This window comes from Varanus komodoensis, unplaced genomic scaffold (assembly GCF_004798865.1).
Source record: "Varanus komodoensis strain SLA01 unplaced genomic scaffold, ASM479886v1 scaffold1, whole genome shotgun sequence".
NCBI classification, from domain to species: domain Eukaryota; kingdom Metazoa; phylum Chordata; class Lepidosauria; order Squamata; family Varanidae; genus Varanus; species Varanus komodoensis.
Genome location: NW_025335268.1, coordinates 17,144,171 through 17,165,435, shown reverse-complemented (window position 1 = coordinate 17,165,435; position 21,265 = coordinate 17,144,171). Strand labels below are relative to the sequence as shown.

Below are 21,265 nucleotides of genomic sequence, written 5' to 3'. Positions count from 1 at the left end.
GAAGGATTACAAATGGATGCAATCAGGTGGACCTCGTGTGAAATGGAAGTGAAAAAGCCACAATAGGCAGCTCTGGAGTCTGGAAATGGCAGGAAGGCACTGGATTGGCTATTTTAGTTCTTGTGTTTATTTTATAAAGTTACATCATTCATCAACTGTGTATTACAAAAATAATCTTTCTGTTGATATCCCCACCCCCATCCCCTTCCCCACTTTTTTAAAAACTCAAGTTATATTTTCAGCCACACAACCTGCAGCACCTTGGAGGCAGAACTCAGCTACGCGTGTATTCCTAGCATGGGATGAGAGGGAAAGAGCACCTAAAGTCAGTAAGAAAATTATGTTTATTTCCCCTAAGCCAGAGCTCCAAGGTTCTCCCAGGGGGAGTACAACCTTTGCCTCCAGCACAGAATGCTAGAACATTCCAAATGGGTTTGGTGCTATTGAATGCAGTGCTCTTTGCCAGTCAAGAGCAGGAATAATCAAATCTTTTTTAATTACATCATTACGTTTACTCCCATTTAGGGAAGGAGAAAGGCTGTAACTTGATGGTAGAACACCTGCTTTAAATACAGAAGTTGTAGGCTCAATACCCATCATCTCCATGTAGGGCTAAGAAAAATCTGTCTGAAACCCCAGTTAACATCAACAGTACTGGGCTAGCTGAACCAGGAAGTCTGAATAAGGCAGCTTCCAATTTTCCATTAAACAAGGAGTGCCAAATATGGAGAGCCAATAGCTGCAAGCAGGTGCAAATGGACAGGAATTTTGGGGAGTGGATCTTGTACCCCCAAGAGCATATTTTTTGCTTCAAATCTTCACTGAGCTCTACATGTTTTCCCTCCACAAAAGTTACTGCAGCTTCTGGAGTTAGCCTCTGTATGAGGCCTCCATCCCCTTGTGTGGTTTGAAAAGTGCTGTAATGTTTGATTCTGTTCTGCTCCCCAAGTATGTTCTCTTGGAGGCTAATCCCTGGGTTATGCTGAATAAGCCAGACCTCAATTTCCAGCTTCAAACACACACATTTCTACTATGGCAAGTGGAAAGGCTCACACTGATTATTGGAAATGGGGAATTGATACTGATTTTGTATTTACTTTTGCTACTTCCTGACACCATACCTGTGCAACTTATGGTAAAATAGGTTACTAACAAACCTCCTGAAATGGTTTGCTATAAGAAGCATAGAAAGACAGCTTAAGAGGTTGTGAGCATATACAACCAGATATAAAAACAGAAATGTGCAGAGCAGAATGGGCAAGACATGATCCTGGACTCGTGGCACCTCAGGGCCTGCAGGCGGGCTTATGGTGTTTGAAATAAACTGGAGCTTCTAGGCAGAATGGGGATTCCCGTATTGTCTATGCCAGAGCTCCAGAGGAGAGACATACACAAAGCAGTTTTTAAGCCCCCTTGAGCAAATGAGCCATGCAATACCTCCAATGACACTGGCCACGAGTTACCAGACACCTGAGGGCCTAACCAAGTTTCAGCTGCAACAGTGTGTTCTGGCACACTTGGTCTCACGCTAGAGATTCCTATTTAGTGCATGCAGGATGAAATCCATTCATTTTGCTTGCTCTTTCCAACCCTGGGCTATCCTCCAAGCCCAGTGCTTCCTTGGCTGCCCTGAAAAGTTGACATCACGATGCCAGAGGCTTAAGCTGTGCACATTCGAGGGCTCCACTTTCAAAGGACATCCTCCTTCTTGCTGACTCACATCCTTAAGTTTTACCAGAGCCCTTTGGAGATGTGCAGCCAGAACAGCCTCCAGGACATGGCTTGAAGGATTCAGTCAGTCGTTGGATGTATGTAGGTTGGTCAGGTTCCAACTCTGAGTTCTTACAGCTCTGTTGTTTTCCTGGGTTCTATCAAGACTGTGTTTAACATTCCCACTTGACACTCTTGGTCTTGAAGTTTTCTTGCAGACTGGGAGGGGCTTTGGCACCTCTGGCGCCCCCTCTGCCAGTTCTTCAGCAGCAGCAACACAGTTACCAAAACCAACAGAGCAGTGAACAGCCCAAACACCAGAACTAAAATCAGCTGTGACTGACTCAGCCCTGAGTCCTGCTGAGTCACCACTTCTTTCACGGAGATTAATAGCCCTCCCCCATTTGATTTCTCACTGTAGTTAGTGATTCGCTTGCCAGTAACTGCAACCCTGATTGGCTCAGACTGGGTTGTCCAAGGATCACCACTGGTTGTGCTTCTCACAGCACTGCTGTGCTCCTTGAGATCAGGCTGAAATGCAGTGACCCATGTTGGCTCAGGAGCAAGGAGCTCGCAAGTTTTGCCAGCAAAGCCTTCCAGACACAAGCAATCAAAATCATTGATGCGGTCATAGCACTTGGCCCCATTTCTGCATGGCTGGCTGGCACAATCATCAACATTGATGGTGCAGAAACGCCCTTCAAAGCCAGGCTGGCATTGGCAGGAGAAGCGGTTCATGCCATCAAGACAGGTGGCACCATTGGCACAGGGACGCATGAGGCAGTCATCTATGTCGATCTCACAGTGTGCACCAATGAATCCTGCCAGGCACTTGCAGGTGTAGTTGCTAGCAAAGCCATTCTTGTCCTGACACAGTCCACCATTCTTGCATGGAGATCTGAAAGAGACATCAAAGACAAATTGCAGCACCCATCTGGATTGTTCTGGAGAAATTCAACCCTTGTAAATTCCAGTGCAAACTTCAATTACCTGGTTCACACATAACGAGGAATGTGGGTTATGTGGTGGGTTGCATGCCATGCACAAGCCTTTGCCGATTTGTATAATCAACCTCTGATCAATGTAATTGGAGGTTGTTGCATGATGTGGGAACCCAAATACTGTAAATTATTTGTAGGATAAACAGTCCAAAGATAATTAATTGAAGCACTAATCATACATTAAGAATCTAATTGGACTGGAGATCAATTGTGCAAATTAGCACAATTGGAACCCGACTGTACAAATTAGCAGTGGCTTGGATGGGGTACAAAACCAAGCAAATTGGGAAATAATTAATCTATGGATTGCAGTTGCTTATGTGTACCTGGATCCAATGCATTCGTGCTTTTAAACACAAAACTGTAGTTAACCTTTTGTCAGGCAGCTAGAGTAAAGGCACACCCCCAGCTACATTTGGATGGGGAAACCCAAATAGAATGTTCTTCAAGTAGTGGGATGTAATGTAGCCAAGCAAAAGTAGCCTGGTCCTCAAGTGATCCACCCAGTATTTCTACTAGGATCTCTCACCCTGCCTTCTCACATGGCCCTGTCTTCAGCTCACAGTCTTTTCCATGAAACCCTTCAAGGCAGAGGCAGGAATACTCCCCATCACGGTCATAGACACACTGGGCTCCATTCTGGCATGGGGTCTGATGTTCGCAGATGTGCACATCTGAAACCAGTTTTTGGAAAGGAGAAAAAACATATCAGAAGTGAGGATATTTAGGGCTGATTTCTCACACCAGACATTCCTTGCTAAACACACAAAAGCAAATAAAGCTTTTTTGGCAGGATGAACAGAAAGTAAATCTCCAGATGTGCTGCACTTCAACTACCAGTGTTCCTGGCCATTGGCCATGCTGACAGGTGCTCCTGGGAGTTAAAACTGAAAACACACCTTCTGCCCATCCCTGCTTTGTGGTATTTGTATTTATAGTAATGCAAAAATATGTGCCTTAAAAATAGGATAGGGTGGCCAGATGCAAGGAAAAATCAGGGTCCTGTATAAGAACATAAGAACCTACCTTATTTTAGGTAACTCAAGAGTCTTTGTATTGGGCCATTAGGCCCATTTCAAATAGCAATTTCTCCTGAAGGTGCAATCCTATTCAGAAACTTGCAGCCTCTGATGCATAGGAGGTGGAACATTGGAGGGGATCTGCACCTCCCCACTTCTCCTGCTCCACATTTTCAGTAGATGTCTAACTGGAGGATTTGAGGGGTAAGGGAGGGAGGCTAGAGTGGATGCCTTTTATTCTGGTCACCCCAGTCTCGTTTCTGTCTCCCCAAATAACCCCCTTTCTCCCTCTGTAAGGTCTTTTGCCCAGCTTTGGAGAGTAACCAGTGTGGTTCTTTTGGCACCAGCCGCAAGGAGCTGTGGGAGAGAGGCAGAGTTCCAATTCGTAGCTCTGAGATTGAAGTGCTGTCTCAGGCCTTGGAGCTGGGAATCGGAACTATCCCCCAGCAGCCCAGACAATTTATAATGGTCATAGGATTGGTCCCTCAGTTGCATATTGGCAATTCTTTTGGTCCTAGGCAATGTAGCTAGTTCTAAAAACCTGTTAAAGATTCAGATTTTCTAGGCAGATCAAAAATATTCACCCATTGGCTGAAGTGTATAAGACATTTATTGCTCGGCCCCACAGTTATTTCCTGCAGTGCTTAGACAGGATTTAGAGAGGCTTGTTTGTTTTGCACAGGTTAATTAAAATGAGAGAAAAGGGATTTATTAAAGGAAATTCAGGAAAGCTACCATTTGTATCCTGCAAGGTAGTATCTTTCTTCACCAGCAATGAAGATTAATAGGACTGAAGATTAGGGAGCTATGCTGTGTCTTTTTCTTTTATTTGTCACCATGTTTTAAAAAAGGATTGACCACATGGAGAAGGGGAAGGGAAAGAACACTGGCTCCATTGGTGTCCCTGTAGTTTTTTCTTTAGCCTTAGGGGTCTGCCAGAACTGGTAATCTGCTCCAAACCCACCCCCAGGAAAAGAGAATTGAAGCATCTGAGGTAGATGAGACTTATGCTCTATCAAAAGACAAGGCCTCTAGGTTTTACCTATGTCAGACACTTGAATTACACTTTTCAAGTTTAATCATTGCTCTTCAATTCAAGAAAAGGCGCCCCTTGCAATCCCATAGGATAAGGACATCCAGTGACATCACTGGGTCCAGAAATGCCTCCCAAGCTGCAATGCCATCTCAAACAAATTGGACGCCTCCATCTAGATTAGAAGAACAGCCTCTCATCTGGATTAAGTTTCAGGAAAATAGACAGGGTCAAACTCCCCTTCTCCCATCTTATGACAATGTAGATCATCCATCGGGGAAACCACAATTTCAGACCCTGAACTAGGCCAAGGTGATCACAAAGATCAATGGAGAAAGCAAGGATTTCAGTGTAGTTGGGAATGGACACAAGTGTGTCCACGCTATACAACTCTGAATAAAAACAAACTAGTGTGGAGGATGACGTAAAACAGAAGGCCATAAAATGCAAAACAGGTCAATGAGAACTGAGGGTGCTCAGTGGGCATGGAATACTGACTCAGAGTGTGGAAAACAACGTTGAATTGTTACTCACTCCGTGAAAGAAAGAAATTGAGATAAATTAAGAATAAGTTTTGGTTCCTGTATTTACACGAGAGGGGCAACTTAACTTGAAAAGAAAAAGTAACACAGTGACTGAGAAACAAAGGAGCCATTAGTTAAGTCATGAAGCCTGTCTGAAGGAATGTGGAGGGGAGAAAGAGAGCCAGTGTGGTGTAGTGGTTAAGAGCATGGGACTGGGACTCAGAGGATCTGGGTTCGAGTGCCCGCTCGGCCATGGAGCCAACTGGGTGACTTTGGGCCAGTCACAGTCTCTCAGCCCAACCTACCTCACAGGGTTGTTGTTGTGGGGATAAGATGGAGGAGGAGAGATAATGTAAGCTGCCTTGAGCCCTTTGTAGAAAAAAGGCAGGATATAAATAAAAAAAAAAAAAATTGGCTTGGAAGAAAGTTTGCTACTTCCTATCTCATCCTCCCAGTAGTTTTATGAGATAGGTGGTCATAGGGTGAAATCAGAGAGGAGTGAACTAGTGAACTTGTAGTTATAAGCATGAAGAATAAGTTGATGAATATTAATTCACACACCCTGAATAGACAATGGGCTAATTATAATGCAGATGCAATGTATGTAATGGGATAAGACAGGAATTGCATGAAATAGGTGGACAGAAAGGCTGTGAACCCTCCATTACCCAGCAAATGGGGAAAAAGGGGAGGCTCCTTGCGAATGGAGATAGGGAATAAAAAGAAAAGGTGAGCTATGCTTGGTGTGCCTGCTCTGTGGGACACCTGCCATTGCAATTGCGATAATAAATCCAGTGCTGCTTGAATTCATGTCACAGATTTATTTCCTTGAGGAACTAAGTAAAAGAGTGATTCTCACAAGAGGAAAAGCAGTTCAGAGAGAGGATGGAGTGCCTGTAACCTTGAGCAAAAACAATGCTTTGTTGTATCCCACTTGTAGATTTGCTTTTTGGCTCTGGCCTCTTGGCAGAGCAGAGAGCAGCAGAGGCACAGGCTGGGAGCGAACGCTGAGTGGCCAGGGGACTGGCGAAGGCAAGGAAGGAGCTGGGCAGGGGAGCGGAGGGTCAGGAGCAGCGGAGAGGAAGGGGGCGGGGCCAGAGAGGCTAGAGGGGCCAGGAGGGAGCAGAGGGGTGGGGCGTCGTCCCTTGGCTGTGTCCCTTGGCTGCAGCCCGGGCTGTCCGGAGACTCCCTTCCCTGAGACACAGAGCTTTGATTGTTTGTTTGTTTTGTTTGCGCTGTGCTTTGCTTTGTTTTTCTTCCAATTTAAATTTAAGTTTATTTTATCCTTGTATGTGTGTGTGAGTGGGTTTTTGTCTGGGAGAACTGGGCAAGTGAGAGGAACTGCAGGACAGACAAGGCAGGGGACCAAGGTAAGGTCTCGGAAGGGATACCGATGACAGACCAGGAGATGGCCTTGGCGGGAGTCATGGGTGTTGCTGTCCGCTGCAACAGCTCTGACATGTTCGTCCTTCTCCCCCAGGAGAGGCAGGGATACACTTGCCCTCGGTGCAAGATGGTGATCCTGCTAGAAGAGAAGGTGAGGTGCCTGAGGGCTGAGAAAGCTCTCCAGGCCCCCCCCGGAGCAGCCCCCCTCTGGACAGAGGGTTAAGGGAGAGGCCATGGGAGGAGCAGCTGCGGAGACATGGAGGTATGTCACCCACAGGAGGAGGAGACCAGCACGGCCTCCTCCTTCTCCTGGCACCAATCTGGAGCTGGGAAACAGGTTCTCTCCACTTGGGGAGGCTGGGGCTGATGAGGCCTCAGGGGACCAGCAGGACCCCCAGCCTGGGACGTCAGGCGGCAAGGGGGCCGCTGCAGGAGAGACGAGGGCCAGGGCACGGCTGCCCACCAGCACCGGGAAGGTACGGCGGCGGGTGATTGTTGTTGGGGACTCCCTGCTGAGGGGCACTGAGGCGGCAGTGTGCCACCCCAACCTGGAGACAAGGGAGGTTTGCTGCCTGCCGGGCGCACGCATCCGGCATGTGAAGGACAGAGTGGAGCGTCTTGTTCACTCCGGGGGTCACCAGCTGCTCCTGGTGATCCATGTGAGCACAAACGATGTGGCCAGGCAGGGTGTGGCTGGGACCACCAGGGACTTTGAGGCCTTGGGGAAGAAACTCAGGGAGCTGAAGGCCCAAGTGGCCTTCTCGTCAATCTTACCTGTCTGGAGATTTGGGCCAGGCAGGGACAGGAGGGTCTCCGAGGTGAACGAATGGCTTAGGGTGTGGTGCCAGAAGGAACGCTTCGGGTTCCTCGACCACGGCACTCGTTTTCTTGCCAAGGGATGGGTTACACCTCACGAGGATGGGGAAAGGGTCCTTTGGAGATGCTCTAGCAAGCTTCGTCTGGAAGACTTTAAACTGAGCCAGGGGGGTGGGTTCAGGCCCCCCAGTAACGTGTCTGCACTGGACAAGTGTGGGGGGAGGATCAGGGCTCTGGGAGCAGGGTTTTAGAGATACTGCAGGGACTGACAGGACTCCTACAGAGAGGGCCAGGTATTAGGGAGGATGGGAGGAAGGAGAGGGCTGGGAACTCCAAGGAAAGGAAGCGGTGGGAAGGAGTTGAGGTGTATGTACACCAATGCTAGGAGCATGGGTAATAAGCAGGAAGAGCTTGAAGCTCTCCTGGGAATAGGAGGGTATGATCTGGTGGGAATCACAGAAACTTGGTGGGATGAAAGGCAAGTCTGGAATGTGAACATAGAAGGGTACGTTTTTCACACAGAGTGTCCGAGAGGCGACGAGGGGGGGAAGCATCCTTGACTTGGTCTTGACCAATAGAGAGAAGCTGATAGATGAAGTACAGATTAGGGGAGCTCTGGATGCGAGTGATCACTCCATCCTTTGCTTTGAGATTGTGGGACTGGGGATGTGCAGCAGGTCGAGCACTAGAAGCTGGGACTTCAAGAGGGCCAACTTTGGCCAAGTGAAGGCCAGACTGGGGAAAGTCTCCTGGGATAGGTTACTGGAAGGTAAGCAAGTTGAGGAGGAGTGGATAGCACTCAAAAGGGAGGTTTTGGAGGCGCAAACCTTGACGATACCTCTAGTCAGTAAGGTGGGGAGGCAGAGGAGAGTGCCGCCATGGATGCAAAAGGAGGTGGTTAGAGGGATTAGACGAAAGAGGAACCTCCGTAGGAAATGGGTACTGGGGCAAATAGACAAAAGGGTATACTGGGAGGAAGAGGCCCGTTGCAGAAGGATTCTTTGCAAGGCTAAGGCTGATTACAAGCTGAGACTTGCCAAGAATATCAAGAGCAACAAAAAGGGCTTCTTTCAGCAGGTAAATAGGAATAGGAAGGGGAGACAAGTGGTGGGACCACTAAATAAGGAGGAAGGAGACCCAGTGACTGATATGAGGGAACAGGCACAGATGCTAAATGACTATTTTGCCTCTGCGTTCTCCCCAAAGCAGGATGGGGGATATCCGCATAGGAGATTAGATGAGGCTGGGGACTTAAGGGCACAGATTAGCATCACCCCCCTTGAAGTCGAGGGGTTCCTCAGGGCATTGGACATTACAAAGGCGCCAGGCCCTGACGGGTTACACCCGAGAGTACTTAGAGAGTTGACAGGGGTTCTCTCCCGCCCGCTGGCCTCCATTTTTGAGACCTCGTGGAGAACAGGTGAAGTTCCAGAGGACTGGAGGGTGGCATCAGTGGTCCCAATTTTCAAAAAGGGTAGTAGAAGGGACATGGGGAATTATAGACCGGTTAGCCTTACGTCCATTGTAGGAAAAACAATGGAAAGGCTCATAATAGAGAGAGATCTAGTGATGCTAGATAGGGAAGGGAGGCTGACAGCCACACAACACGGCGTCCGCAAAAACAGGTCCTGCCAGACAAACCTTGTGGAATTCTACGACAAGGTTTCGAGATGGCTAGATGGAGGGGATGCAGTGGATGTGGTATACCTGGATTTCAGCAAGGCCTTTGACAAAGTGCCCCATGATATCCTGGTGGAGAAACTGAGTTTTGGGATACACCAAAGCACTGTCCGGTGGATTAGGGCATGGTTGACTGACCGAAAGCAGAAGGTAACCATTAGCGGGGAATCATCGGGATGGCAGCCAGTGACAAGCGGGGTCCCCCAGGGCTCTGTTCTGGGGCCGATCCTGTTTAATCTTTTCATTAACAACATGGAAGAAGGGGTGAACAGTCTGCTGATCAAATTCGCAGACGACACTAAAACTGGAGCAGTGGCCACAACTGAGGAGCAAGTACTCCAGATCCAAAAGGATCTGGACAGACTATGGAAGTGAGCAGGAGACAACAGGATGGCGTTCAATGTAGGTAAGTGCAAGGTCTTGTACTTGGGGCATAGGAATAGCTGTCATAAGTACAGGTTAGGTGGTAAGTGACTGGAGAGCAGCCCTTGTGAAAGGGACCTCGGGGTACTGGTTGACTTCAGGCTAAACATGAGTCAGCAGTGTGATGTGGTGGTCAAGAGGGTGAACGCCACCCTTGGTTGCATAGCCAGAAGTGTAGCTTCTAGATCAAGAGAGGTATTACTACCACTCTACACAACTCTAGTGCACCCGCAACTGGAGTATTGTGTTCAGTTTTGGGCCCCTCATTACAGAAAGGATATAACCAGGTTGGAGTCAGTGCAGCGTAGGGCCACAAGGTTGGTGGCCATTTTGCAGGGGATGGGGTATGAGGCGAGACTGAGGGAACTGGGTCTCTTCAGCCTGGAGAAGAGGAGACTCAGAGGGGATACGTTGGCGACATACAGGTATGTGAGGGGATGTCACATGGAGATGGGTAGAGACCTGTTCTCCCCTGCAGAGGAAGGCAGGACGCACTCCAATGGAGTCAAGCTCAGGGAACCAAGGTTCCATTTAGATGCCAGGAAGTACTTCCTGCCAGTTAGGACCCCGAGGGTGTGGAATGGGCTTCCACAAGAGTCATTGAGGCCCCATTGGTGCGGGTGTTCTAGGATAGGCTGGACGTGTACATGGTGGGCATGTCGTGACCGGAGCCGGCTGGTGCCAGAGGTCAGACTAGATGCCCCGGGATGCCCATTCTGACTCGCTCTGTTTCCTAAGTTCCTATGTTTCCTATGTTCCTAGATACTTAAATTGCTAAGTTCAAATGTGGGTTTCTTCAGAAGGCAGCTTGCACTGTCCTTGCGCCTTCTGACCCTCACATAGATAGACCCATCCTAGCTTTTATCTGCCAGAATGGAGAAAGATCAAAAGCACAAGGAATTATTTTCTTCAAGGAAGAATAGAAAACGTCTATAATTTCTGTTTAAGCTGAATTTCTGCTACTGCTGTTTGAAAGGCCATAGCTGAGGGTAGAAATCATGCTTTGCATAAAGGAGGAGCTCAGTTCAGACTGTGGCATGTTCTCGTAGTACTAGGTTAGTCCCTCTCAGAGGTCCTGGAGAACTATAAACAGTCTGCAGAGAGCAGGGTGGGGAACCATAACCCCAAGGGCCAAATTCTGTTTTAAAGAAGCTACTGCTCCAGCAGTAGGACCAAAGGCAAAAGGAACAGAGCCAAAAATACAACCTCCTCCTCAATTTATTGACCATCAGTAACAAAGCCATATGAGAGACATTCAACCATTCAGAATGGGCAGAGGGGACTGCACAAACCCGAGGAAACTACCAAATAATCAATGTTTGCGGGAAAGGGTGGGGCCATCTGGTGCATCCCAGAAAGCTAGACTGGTCCCCTGGGCCTGAGGTTCAACAGTCCTAGTATAGAGCAAATTGAGCTATATATAGGCCAATAGTCTGACTTCACAGAAGGCAACTGCCTAGCACAGCCATAGCCTTTTGAGATTTCCCCAACCAGTTCCAAGTGGAGTGACTGACCTTTGTTGCAATACTTGCCAGCCCAGCCACTTTGACAGATGCATTGCCAGGGCTGGTGGCACGTCCCATGGCTGCAGCCCGGCATCCTCACACACTGTTCGCAATAATCCCCTTCCCAACCTGGATCACACCTACAAACAACAGAGGGAGGCCAGGGTTAGTGAAGAAAACCACACCATATGACACATGGCAAAAATAAAGAGAAAGGAAAGAGCGATTGTGCAGTTTTACAAGGTTAGAGATTTGCATTTAACAGGTATGTGTTCAAGCTCTGGGTTAGGTTCTGAGGAATGGGTGGAGCCACAAGCCTTTTCTTGAAATTCTTCATTGTGTTATTTAAGTGCATTTATCTGATGTATTTGTCTTGATTTTGGCTAGTACAATACACTTTTGGAATGGAAAAAGAATACTATAAGGGATCTTATGAAAAGCAAAGGCAGGCAGGCAAGGAGGACATAGCTGGGTGGAGTCAAGGTTGAGGCAAGAAGGCAGAGCTTTGAGGACACAGAACCAGGGGTGAGCCCTTGCCCTGCTTCACATATAGCGACAGCTGAGTTTGGCATGTTGGTGAAGTGCAGGTTGCAGTTAAATTATGAGTTGCTATTAGATGCAAACTCTGCATGATGGAGTTGTTGACCACGGTCAACTGAGGATTGATAACCCATGGTCTGTTGCTGGGTTGTGAACTCTGGATTTTTCATGGTTACCAACCCATAGATGAATGTTACACACAGAGTTCAGATGTGCGTACAATCTATCAACAACCCATATGCAAAGTTGTCTTTATGGGTGAACCAGATCTTTGAGTACAACAAGTTTTGGTAAAGCCTGTGAAGACAACCAATCCCCAGTGGTTCTTTCTCTAATTTTCTCCTTGGACAAATTAAAATTTCCACTTTAATCATCATGTGGAAGCACAGCAGAAGAATGACACTTCCTCAGTATTTGCATCTGCCTTAGAGGTTTGCTAGTAATAATCTGGCCTTTTACTTGATATGCAAGATCAGCAATGTGAAATATGCTTCTGTCTCTGACCCTCTTCCATCCCAATAATATCTAAATTGCTTTCAGAGGGAATACATGCGTCATATAGTACTATAGTACATATAGTAACCCTATACACACTTACTTGGGACTGGGCTATAAGAATGGTATACAGCAGGCTACCTTTCATTTGTGAAATTAAGCAGATATGCAAACCTAAAAACATGTTTGTATATTTGTATGTCATTGGGGAAAATACAGAGAGGAGAATAAAATGTAAGCATGTATCCAAGGAATCGTATTGTAAGCTTCTTCCATTGCCAGTGGTGCAGCTTACCAAAGGCCCAACTGGCACAAGATATTCATAGATATTGCATAGATATTGCAGCATATTTATTGTCTGTCCTTTAACCAATGCTAAAAGAATGCAAGCCCTACATTTACCCAGCAATTACCTGGTCCACATCCAAAAGGCTGCCTCCAGACTTTATGAGTTTGGCTTCCTTTAGGCCACTCAGTCATGGATAACACATAATCATCCATCACTCCCTTAATATCAAGAGAAATGCAGAACTGCACATTCCTGCCATCCCAAAAGAATGCAGGTACAATTTGTACAGCTTCAGAGAAAAGACCCACAATAGGCTGACTTCATCTGCACAGATCGATCCTGGTGACCAGTGAGAGACTCAACACATCTTTTTTTGTATATATGCTTGGTCTCAGTGGAGAAATTCGCCCTGCTATGCAACTGAACATTTTCAACTGTGTAAACACAATCTGTTTGAACCAGTATGGAGTCTCTGATGTCTTTGGGTAGGGATCTTTTGTCATCTACTTTAAATTATAGAAAGTAGATCTCTCTTAGTCAACCAGCATATGTTAAATGTACAAAACAAGAGTGCACACTCAGAATCTCTTGACATTTATGATATAACTAAATGGGGTACCCAAAGCCCTCTGACCGTGGCCATGGGCAATTCAGCTACAGGAGACTAAATGTACCCTTTGGATACCCAGAACCCTCTGAACTTGGAGAATTATAGGCATCCCATCCAGGACAGGAGGAATGAGGACAATGGTCCCCTCTGTGCTCTTCTTACCATACAAAATACTTAGATAGCTGATTTCAGCTACTCAACTGCAGTACTTTGGAACAGGAGAGAAGGAGGCTGAGGTACCACCAGGATACCTCAAACCTTCACAGCACTGGTCTTATCCCCTCCTTGTTCCTAGGAGCTTGGACGTGTAGCCAGTGTGTTTCTTCCCATGCTGGTTGGAAGGGAGGGAAGGATGCTCTGAGTGCAGAGTCTTAGTTCTGACATTGGATTTTTTTTCAGACATCAGGCTGGACCTCCAAAAAATCCTATGTCCATCCAGATGTTGCCTAGAGGCCATAGGATTGTGTTGCCCATCAACTTTAATTCAACAAAGAAACTGGAAGTACAGAAATTAGATCCAGGGCTCACTTACCTGTTTTGACTACCATAACTCATCCATGAAAGGAATGTATAAAAGTAATAATGATACAAAACTGAGGCTGAAAATATGCTGAGTGCATTTTCCTCACCAAAGAGGAAGCTTACCCTTTCTTACTTATCTAGGGTTAGAAAGGCAGGGAAAGCATGGCTTTTGGGAAGGTTGGGGCCCTACATTTTCTAAAAGAAAACTGATGGACAGGAAATACATGCTCATACCTGAAAATTGAAAACAGTATAAAGAATATATAAACAAAGCTCCCAGAATAAATTCTAATTACACTGTGATTTTCAAACTGTCTACTTTGACAGGCATAATATCACGGAACCACTTGCTGAAGCTAACCAGGTCTGAATCTGATCAGCATTTGGATGGGACTCTTCCTTGGAACCCCATGAATGAACTCCAAGGTAGAAGAAAAAGTAGGATGCAAATACACTAAATGAGTACCTTCAAGGAGATCTTTATGTGTTGACTGATTTTTTTGGACATCCCTGCATGTACACTGCAGAACATGCACTTCAGAAAATGTTGGCATGCTGGTGATAGCCTAACATAAAATTGAGAGTGTGCCCTAGAACAAACACAACTCTACAATAGCTCCAGACTTGATGCAATAATTTCCCCTCCTTTTGACTTCAATGGAGTCATTAAAAAGCCACCAGTGCGTTGGCAACCATTTTACCCATGTTACTGCAACAGAACATAGGATATGGTATAATCTCAACACACTATCACCAGTGTATAAACCCCACACAGGGAACCTGCAGTTCAGAGTATAAGTATGTGGCTATATCTCTTTGGTCCTGTGCCATGTGCATGGAGAGATCACAAAGGGCAACTATGGAAAAAAAGAGCAGTTTGGACAAAACACCTCTCTTCAAAACAGTCCTGAAGGCTTTGTGCACACAGCTGATCCCTCATGAATGTCAACCTGAATGTGTTATCTTGCCTTGGGATTGCCTTGTCTCGGGAGACAGACGTCTAATACCAAGCTCCACTTCATTCCAAGCAGCAGTGCTGCTGGGACAGAGCATCCTACACAGGTGAGTGCTGCACTCCTGCCATTGCCACTGCTGGCCAAGCCCTTGTGAGCATTTTTGCCTTGCCAAGGTCTCAGCCTGGATGCTTGGAGTAGAACAGATTGCATACACTGTTTCTCTACAAGCCCCAAGGAGGAAGTATATTCACAGTCACTGCAGTTTTGTGCTCCTGCCCACTACAGCAAAGGAGGGTAACTCACCTCCAACCAGCTGGCCTAAAATCTAGCCCAGGGAAGACTGGGCTGTCCCTGCAGCAGTAATAACTGCAGCTTACTGGGCACAAATAATAGATTCTTTGAACACAGAACACGAAGGGTTGGAGTGATGTGATACTTGAACAACTCTTATTCAGCATCAAAATGATGTTTCACCTGCATTTGCCGTCCTCTTCACAGCTGCCATGAGCCAAGTTACAGCGGTCATTGCATTCATCACCTGCAAGACAGAGTAGAGAGTAAGAGTGAATGAACAAGGCAGTTGGGAATGTAGCTATCGCTAGGTTAAATCAACGGAGAGAGGATGGAAGTGCCTGTGCCACTTACGGTGACAAGTTTACCTGGATGAGCCTGTCCATATAAAACCTACTGGGATGCCGGTTCCCACCTGGAATTCCCATGCTCACTTCACTGGAAAGGAACAGCCCACACATGTATTTCCCTGTCCGTGTGGCATTCTTGTCTTCAAGGAAGAGAATGCAGAAGCACTTGCGGGTGTGTGTTTGTGTGTGCATACATCAGAACTCCTTGTGCCCACCACAAATTGTCTCAAATCTCATTTTCCGTCCAAGCATGTACTGAGTGAATGCATTATATTTTCTAGCCGGAGATGCATTCATTTTTGTAAGCCCACCTTCTTAAATATAGTTTGTATTGCAATTTACTTGTTTGCCTTGAACAGACGGGCACACCAAGACTAGGAAATGCTGTACACCAGTAGTGAAGCATGTGTTTTGCACACAGAAGGCTTCAGGGTCAATCCCTGGCTTCTCCAGGTAGAGCCAAGGAAGAGTCCTGCCTCAGTCCCTGGAAAGCCACAGCTAGTCATTGGCCTGTCGATAAGCTACTCCTCACTCTGATTGCTAGTCCTTTTCATTCACTACTGGGTTGTTGGTGTTGGTGTTTTCCTTTTTCAGAGTGTTAAAAATGCCCAGTTGGATCCTGTTGTTTTGGACCCTGAAAATCACACAATTATGTTTGCAGTTTGTTGGTGGTAACACTCTTCTGCAATCGTGAGAGTGAGCATTTATGGCTGTCTGATATGCGTAGCCTTGCCTGATCAATTTCTTTGTATGTTTCAGCTACCAAAAAAAGCTGTAGTGGAGTGGGTAACATAGATAGAAATTGACAAGGAAAGTTGGCATATGGGCTTATTTGAACACAGTGCTGAACTGACACTTCTCAGTGCCTTCCATTTTTCAACACTTTTGTAAGTCTCCAGTTATTCCAACAAGGGGAGATATTAGTACACATTATCGCTCCTTTTTAGAGTACTTAGTGCTGTGATTACTGCTAGAATATCCAGATAAGAGTAATGAAACAAAAAATCAATATGAACTACTCATAATGAGCACCACTTTCAGTGTATTTAATTCTACAATGAATATTGGACTAATAGACATATATAAAGGAAATATTTATTTATTTATTTATTTATTTATTTATTAAAACATTTTTATGCCGCCCCATTCGCCGAAGCCTCGGGGCGGCTTACAACATAGATAAAACAAGTTAAAATCCATATAAAATAATCTTAATTATATACAAAGGAAATAGAAACATAAAGAAAGCAAGTCAGAAGGGGCCTCCTGGGCCCTCTAGTCTGGCTCCTGGCTCCAGCTGGCTCTGCTCATATAATCCCCAGCATGTGGTAGTCCAATCTTTCCTTGATCACTCTCGCTGATGGGGCCTCAACCACCTCCCATGGAAGCCCATTCTATATCCTAGGGGTCCTAGGAAGTACTTCCTGAATCCAAGCCAAAGTCTGCTTGCTTGAGCTTTGCCCCATTGGAATGCATCCTGTCCTTCACTGCAGGAAAGAACAGGTCATGGCCCTCCTCTACATGACATCCTAAAAGATCCCCTCAGAGTCTCCCCAGGCTGAAAAGACCCAGTTCCCTCGGTCTCTCCTCATATGCCATCCCTTCTAACCCAGCTACCATTCTTGTGACCCTGCGCTAAACCATTTCTAGCTGTCACTCCTATAATGTGGAGTCCAGAACTGGATGCAGTACTCCAGTTGTGGGTGTACCAGAGTCATCTAGAGTGGTATCAACACCTCCCTAGATCTGAAAGCCATGCTTCTGGCTACACATCCAAGGGTGGCATTTGTCTTCTCAACTGTCATGTCACACTTGCTGACTCATGTTCAGCTTGCTGTCAACAAGGACCCCAAGTGCTGCTCTCCGGCCACTTGTCCCCCATCCCGCACCTGAGACACCTATTCCTGTGTCCCAAGTGCAGGACCTTGCACTTACCCACATTGAATGCCATCCTGTTGTCTCCTGCCCACTTCCGCAGCCTGTCCAGATCCTTCTGGATTTGGCACAAGTGCGAGTCCCCAGAAGGAGCAGGATAGGCTAACTAGTAATGGTTTAAGAGGAGCTTGCTAGAGTGTTTAAGGGGCTAATTATACATCTTAAGACTATGATTATGCAGACATTATAACTTCAACCTTGTCAGCCTCCTTTCTTCATCAAAGCCTCCAACCCCACCAACCTGTAATAGATTTGTAATAGATTACAAATAGTTTTTGTAGTAGATTTCCAGATGAAGATATTGGGAAAGCTTGAAATCTTGCACCTTTTTTGTTCCCTATGAGCTGGCCTAATAAAAATGTCTTATGGCCAATACAGCTACCATTGTTTTTGGTACGTCTTAGAAAATACCAAATTTAGCTATTTGGCAGTGGAACACTACACTGGAGGATTTTATGCCACCTGAAGCTGGGACTTTATTCTTTGAAGGTCCTTTCCCTAAAACTAATAGGTAAACTAAAATGTCCCATTTTCCTTTTCGATTGCTTTTCTCTTATATAGCACATCATCAAAAATAACTTCTTGCTTTATTAATATAAAAACTACTAATTTTATATCTTCCACTGATTTCTACCAATCAAGGAAGCTGTCTTGTTTGCCTAGGAAGAGATCATTCACAGCTGAATTTTATATTTTCGGAAATGGAGGGTCGACCATTGTCCGCTACTTTCTTCTTCCCAGTGGTTCTATGGGCAACATGACAAACTGGTATTCTGAAGTCCATGTGAAAAGTGAACATGGACCAAGAAATATGAAACTGCAGAAAGAAATGCAATGGTTGGTACCTAGCTATGTCACTGGCACCAATTGTGCACATATTTGCCAAATATGCTTCTTGATAGCCCCTTTCATGAGGGGAACATAGTTCAGAGGCATAGCACATCCTCTGCTGCAGAAGACCTCTGCTTCCACCACTGGGACCTCAGGCTCAATGGCTTAGGTAGTACACAATATGAAAGACCACTGTGCCTGAGCTCCTGCATGGATTGGATGAAGGAGAAGGCTATCCATGGCTACTAGTGATAATGGCTATTTGCTCCCTCCAGTATCTCGGGCAGTATGTCTCAGTACCATTTACTGAAGCCATATGCCTAGGTATACCATTTGCTGAGGAACTTGAACTAGAGAGTCCTATTACACTCATACGCTGCTTCTGGGATCCTGTAGGCAGCTGACTGACTATTGTCTGAACAGAATACTGGCCCAAATAGACCCTTAGTCTGATCCAGCATGGCTCTTCTTATGTATTGGAGAATAGGAACAAAAAGGTATGATTGCATTCCAGTTCTGCTTGGGGCCCTTGTGGGAACAGAATGCTGGATTGGTTAGGCCTTCAGGCCTAACCAATTCAGCACAGCTCTTCTTACATGCTGCTAAGGTATGGCAATTGTACTTTAGTCCCCATGAAAAGGGAGAAAGACTCACTGAAATTGATGGAACCTAAATTAGTCTCATCTATGCAAGGTATGGATCCAAGCCAGGAACTGCTAAAATGTCATTCTTTCTCTTTCCTTTGCTACTACTATTTCTACTGCAATTCCTAAAGGATGGGTTGCCCTGCACCTTGCAAAAGAGCATGTGTGCACACTGGAAGGATTATAGTTTAATTTTAAAAACTGACACAGCAGTGACAACACTAACAAGACTGTGCTCAGCTCTGAATGCAAAGAAACTCCTTCGCCATAGAGGTGGAATTGACAGGAGGCTGCTCTGCAAACATGGTAGCAAAGAAGAATAGGAGAAAAGTGGATGGTTAGTGTCAGAAAAGCAACTTATTGGCAACTAGGAGAGAATTACACTCCTTCAACAAACTGCATCAAAATATACTTCCAAACCCTGTGAGACAATACTATGACATCTGTTTGCACCTAAAATGCTTGGGGTGCCATTGCAATGGAAGTTCCAGTAATTGCTATAGACAAGCATTGTTAGAGAAGGAAGGGGCAACAGCAAGGAAAATGCAGGAATGTATAGATTTGGGAAGAATGTTCTCAGCATTTTCCAAAATAACTATGCTGAAAAAGGCTTGTAGGGAAACACTCCAAGTTTAAATCTGGGTTTATTTATTTATTTATGAAATCTATAGGCCATTCATTACTGTCATCTCTGGACGGTTTACAATATATTATCATCCTAAACAAAATAAATTGGCTACACCATGACGGAGTATAAAATGACATGGTTAAAATAAATTAAATTAGTAAATACACAATTAAAATTAATTAGCTTTAAAATATTGGTCAAATGAAAAGGTCTTGACCTGGTGCCAAAAAGCATATAATGATGGCGCCAGGCGGACCTCCCTAGGGAGTGCATTCCAAAGCTGGGGCGCCACCACAGAGAAAGCCCTCCTCTGAGTGCTCTGTCTCCTGGCCTCTTCAAAGAGGGTTCCTGGAGGAGGGCCTCTGCTGCCGATCTTAAGGGGTGGGAGGGCATATAGGGAAAGAGGCGTTCCTTTAGGTATCCTGGTCTCAAGCCGTTTAGGGCTTTATAGGTAATAACCAGCACCTTGAATTGAACCCAGACTTCAATGGGAAGCCAATGGACTTGATAGAGGACTGGAGTTATGTGAGAATAACGACCAGTCCACGACAGTATTAATGAGTTGTCCTAAGCATGTGAAATGAAGTATAAAAAAAAGCTTGTGCAAGCTTCCAGTGGATCATACAGGATGGATCAAAAGGCATTTTCAGAATGTTACACCAGATGCTGCTGACAACCAAACAGTTCTCCACCATCTTCAGGAAAGTTGAATACAGCACAATCCTGTACATCTTTAGACAAAAGAAAGCCATACAATTCCCAGCATTCCCTAGCCAGCAGTGTTGGCTTAGGCATTCTAGGAGGGCTGTTTTGTTTAGTATTTATTTATTTATTTATTTATTTATACATACCAACATACATGTATATATTGGCCACCTATAATTGCCAAGACCTTCCTTTCTGTCTAATCATGCATGGGATCACACCTTTATTTATATTTTTCTCAAGAGTGCTCATCTGTTTTAGCTCACAAGTACTTCTCATTTGGATGTCTCTCTCAGTTTTAGCTAATTTTGTCACTCTCTTTCTTCAGTAATCTCTGAGGCTTTTGTTATACATATTAAACCAGTTCTGGCCCACCTGCCTTGGCTGCCTGTATGCTTCTGGTCCCAGATCAAGGTGCTGGTCTTAACCTATAAAGCTCTGCATTGCTTGGGACCACAATACCTGTCAGAGAGCCGTTCCCAACCCTGATCTACCCACACACTAAGCCTCTGAGGCCTTCTTCCTGGTGCCAACCTCTTAAGATGCTCGGGGTACCAACTGGGGGAGGGCCTTCTTGGTGGTAGCCTCCCTTCATTGGAACAACCTTCCTGCTGCAGCTTGCTTGGCACCAAGCAAGTTGCCATCTTTTCAACACCAGGTTAAAGTAGCCCTCTTTGCTGAGGCTTTTAAAGACCTCCCTAGCCATTTAGGGGCCTGATACAATTAACCCGGTATCAGGTATTCTTTTATTCTTGGGCAGGTCTTTTTAAATGGTTTTTTATTGCCTTAATTGTCTTTTAATGGTATTTTATGTTATTTTAAATTAATTGTTAAATCTTACTGTTTTCATCTATTGTATTTTATTGTTTCTAAACTTTATGTAAACCACCCAGAGAACTTTGGCTATGGGTAGTATAGAAACAAACAAACAACAACAATGCAGCAAATAGACATTTTCCCCATTACAGCAGTGCCCTATTTCAGGAAGATGGCTATGATCTCCATTACATTTGTACAGTTTTATTTTTTATTACTTAACGTATGCACTACTTTCTATAGAGATATGAAAGCAGTGAAGATGGTATCAAAACAACAATAAGTATAACAATACAATACAACATTGAAAATCAATGTAACCACCAGCTCTATTGTGTGATGAGAATTGTAGCTGGCTGGATCACACCTCAGGGAAACCCTGCATAAGAACTCATTGGGGGCTGCCTGATGTAAACTGGTTGAGTGCTCCAAAGGAGGGTGCTGCAACACTAAATGCCCCAGAGCAAATGCTTCTGAGACAAACCTCAGGAGCATGTGCTACCCTCAGAAGCACTTCCTCTAAAGGTTGCAACTTGGTCCCAAGTTGTTTAGGGCT

At 45.4% G+C, this 21,265-nt stretch overlaps 1 protein-coding gene across 1 annotated transcript in view; it reads right to left on the bottom strand.

The window, feature by feature from the left end:
* Positions 1-1,842: 1,842 nt before the first annotated feature.
* DLK2 (delta like non-canonical Notch ligand 2) overlaps positions 1,843-21,265 on the bottom strand; it is a 65,132-nt gene continuing 45,709 nt past the window's right edge. Inside the window, exons 3-6 of the mRNA XM_044450648.1 lie at positions 14,984-15,047; positions 11,107-11,237; positions 3,241-3,385; positions 1,843-2,608 (exon numbers count right to left, since the gene is read on the bottom strand). Of these exons, the coding sequence (XP_044306583.1) occupies positions 1,843-2,608; positions 3,241-3,385; positions 11,107-11,237; positions 14,984-15,047 (1,106 nt within the window). The remainder of the gene's footprint in view (positions 2,609-3,240; positions 3,386-11,106; positions 11,238-14,983; positions 15,048-21,265) is intronic.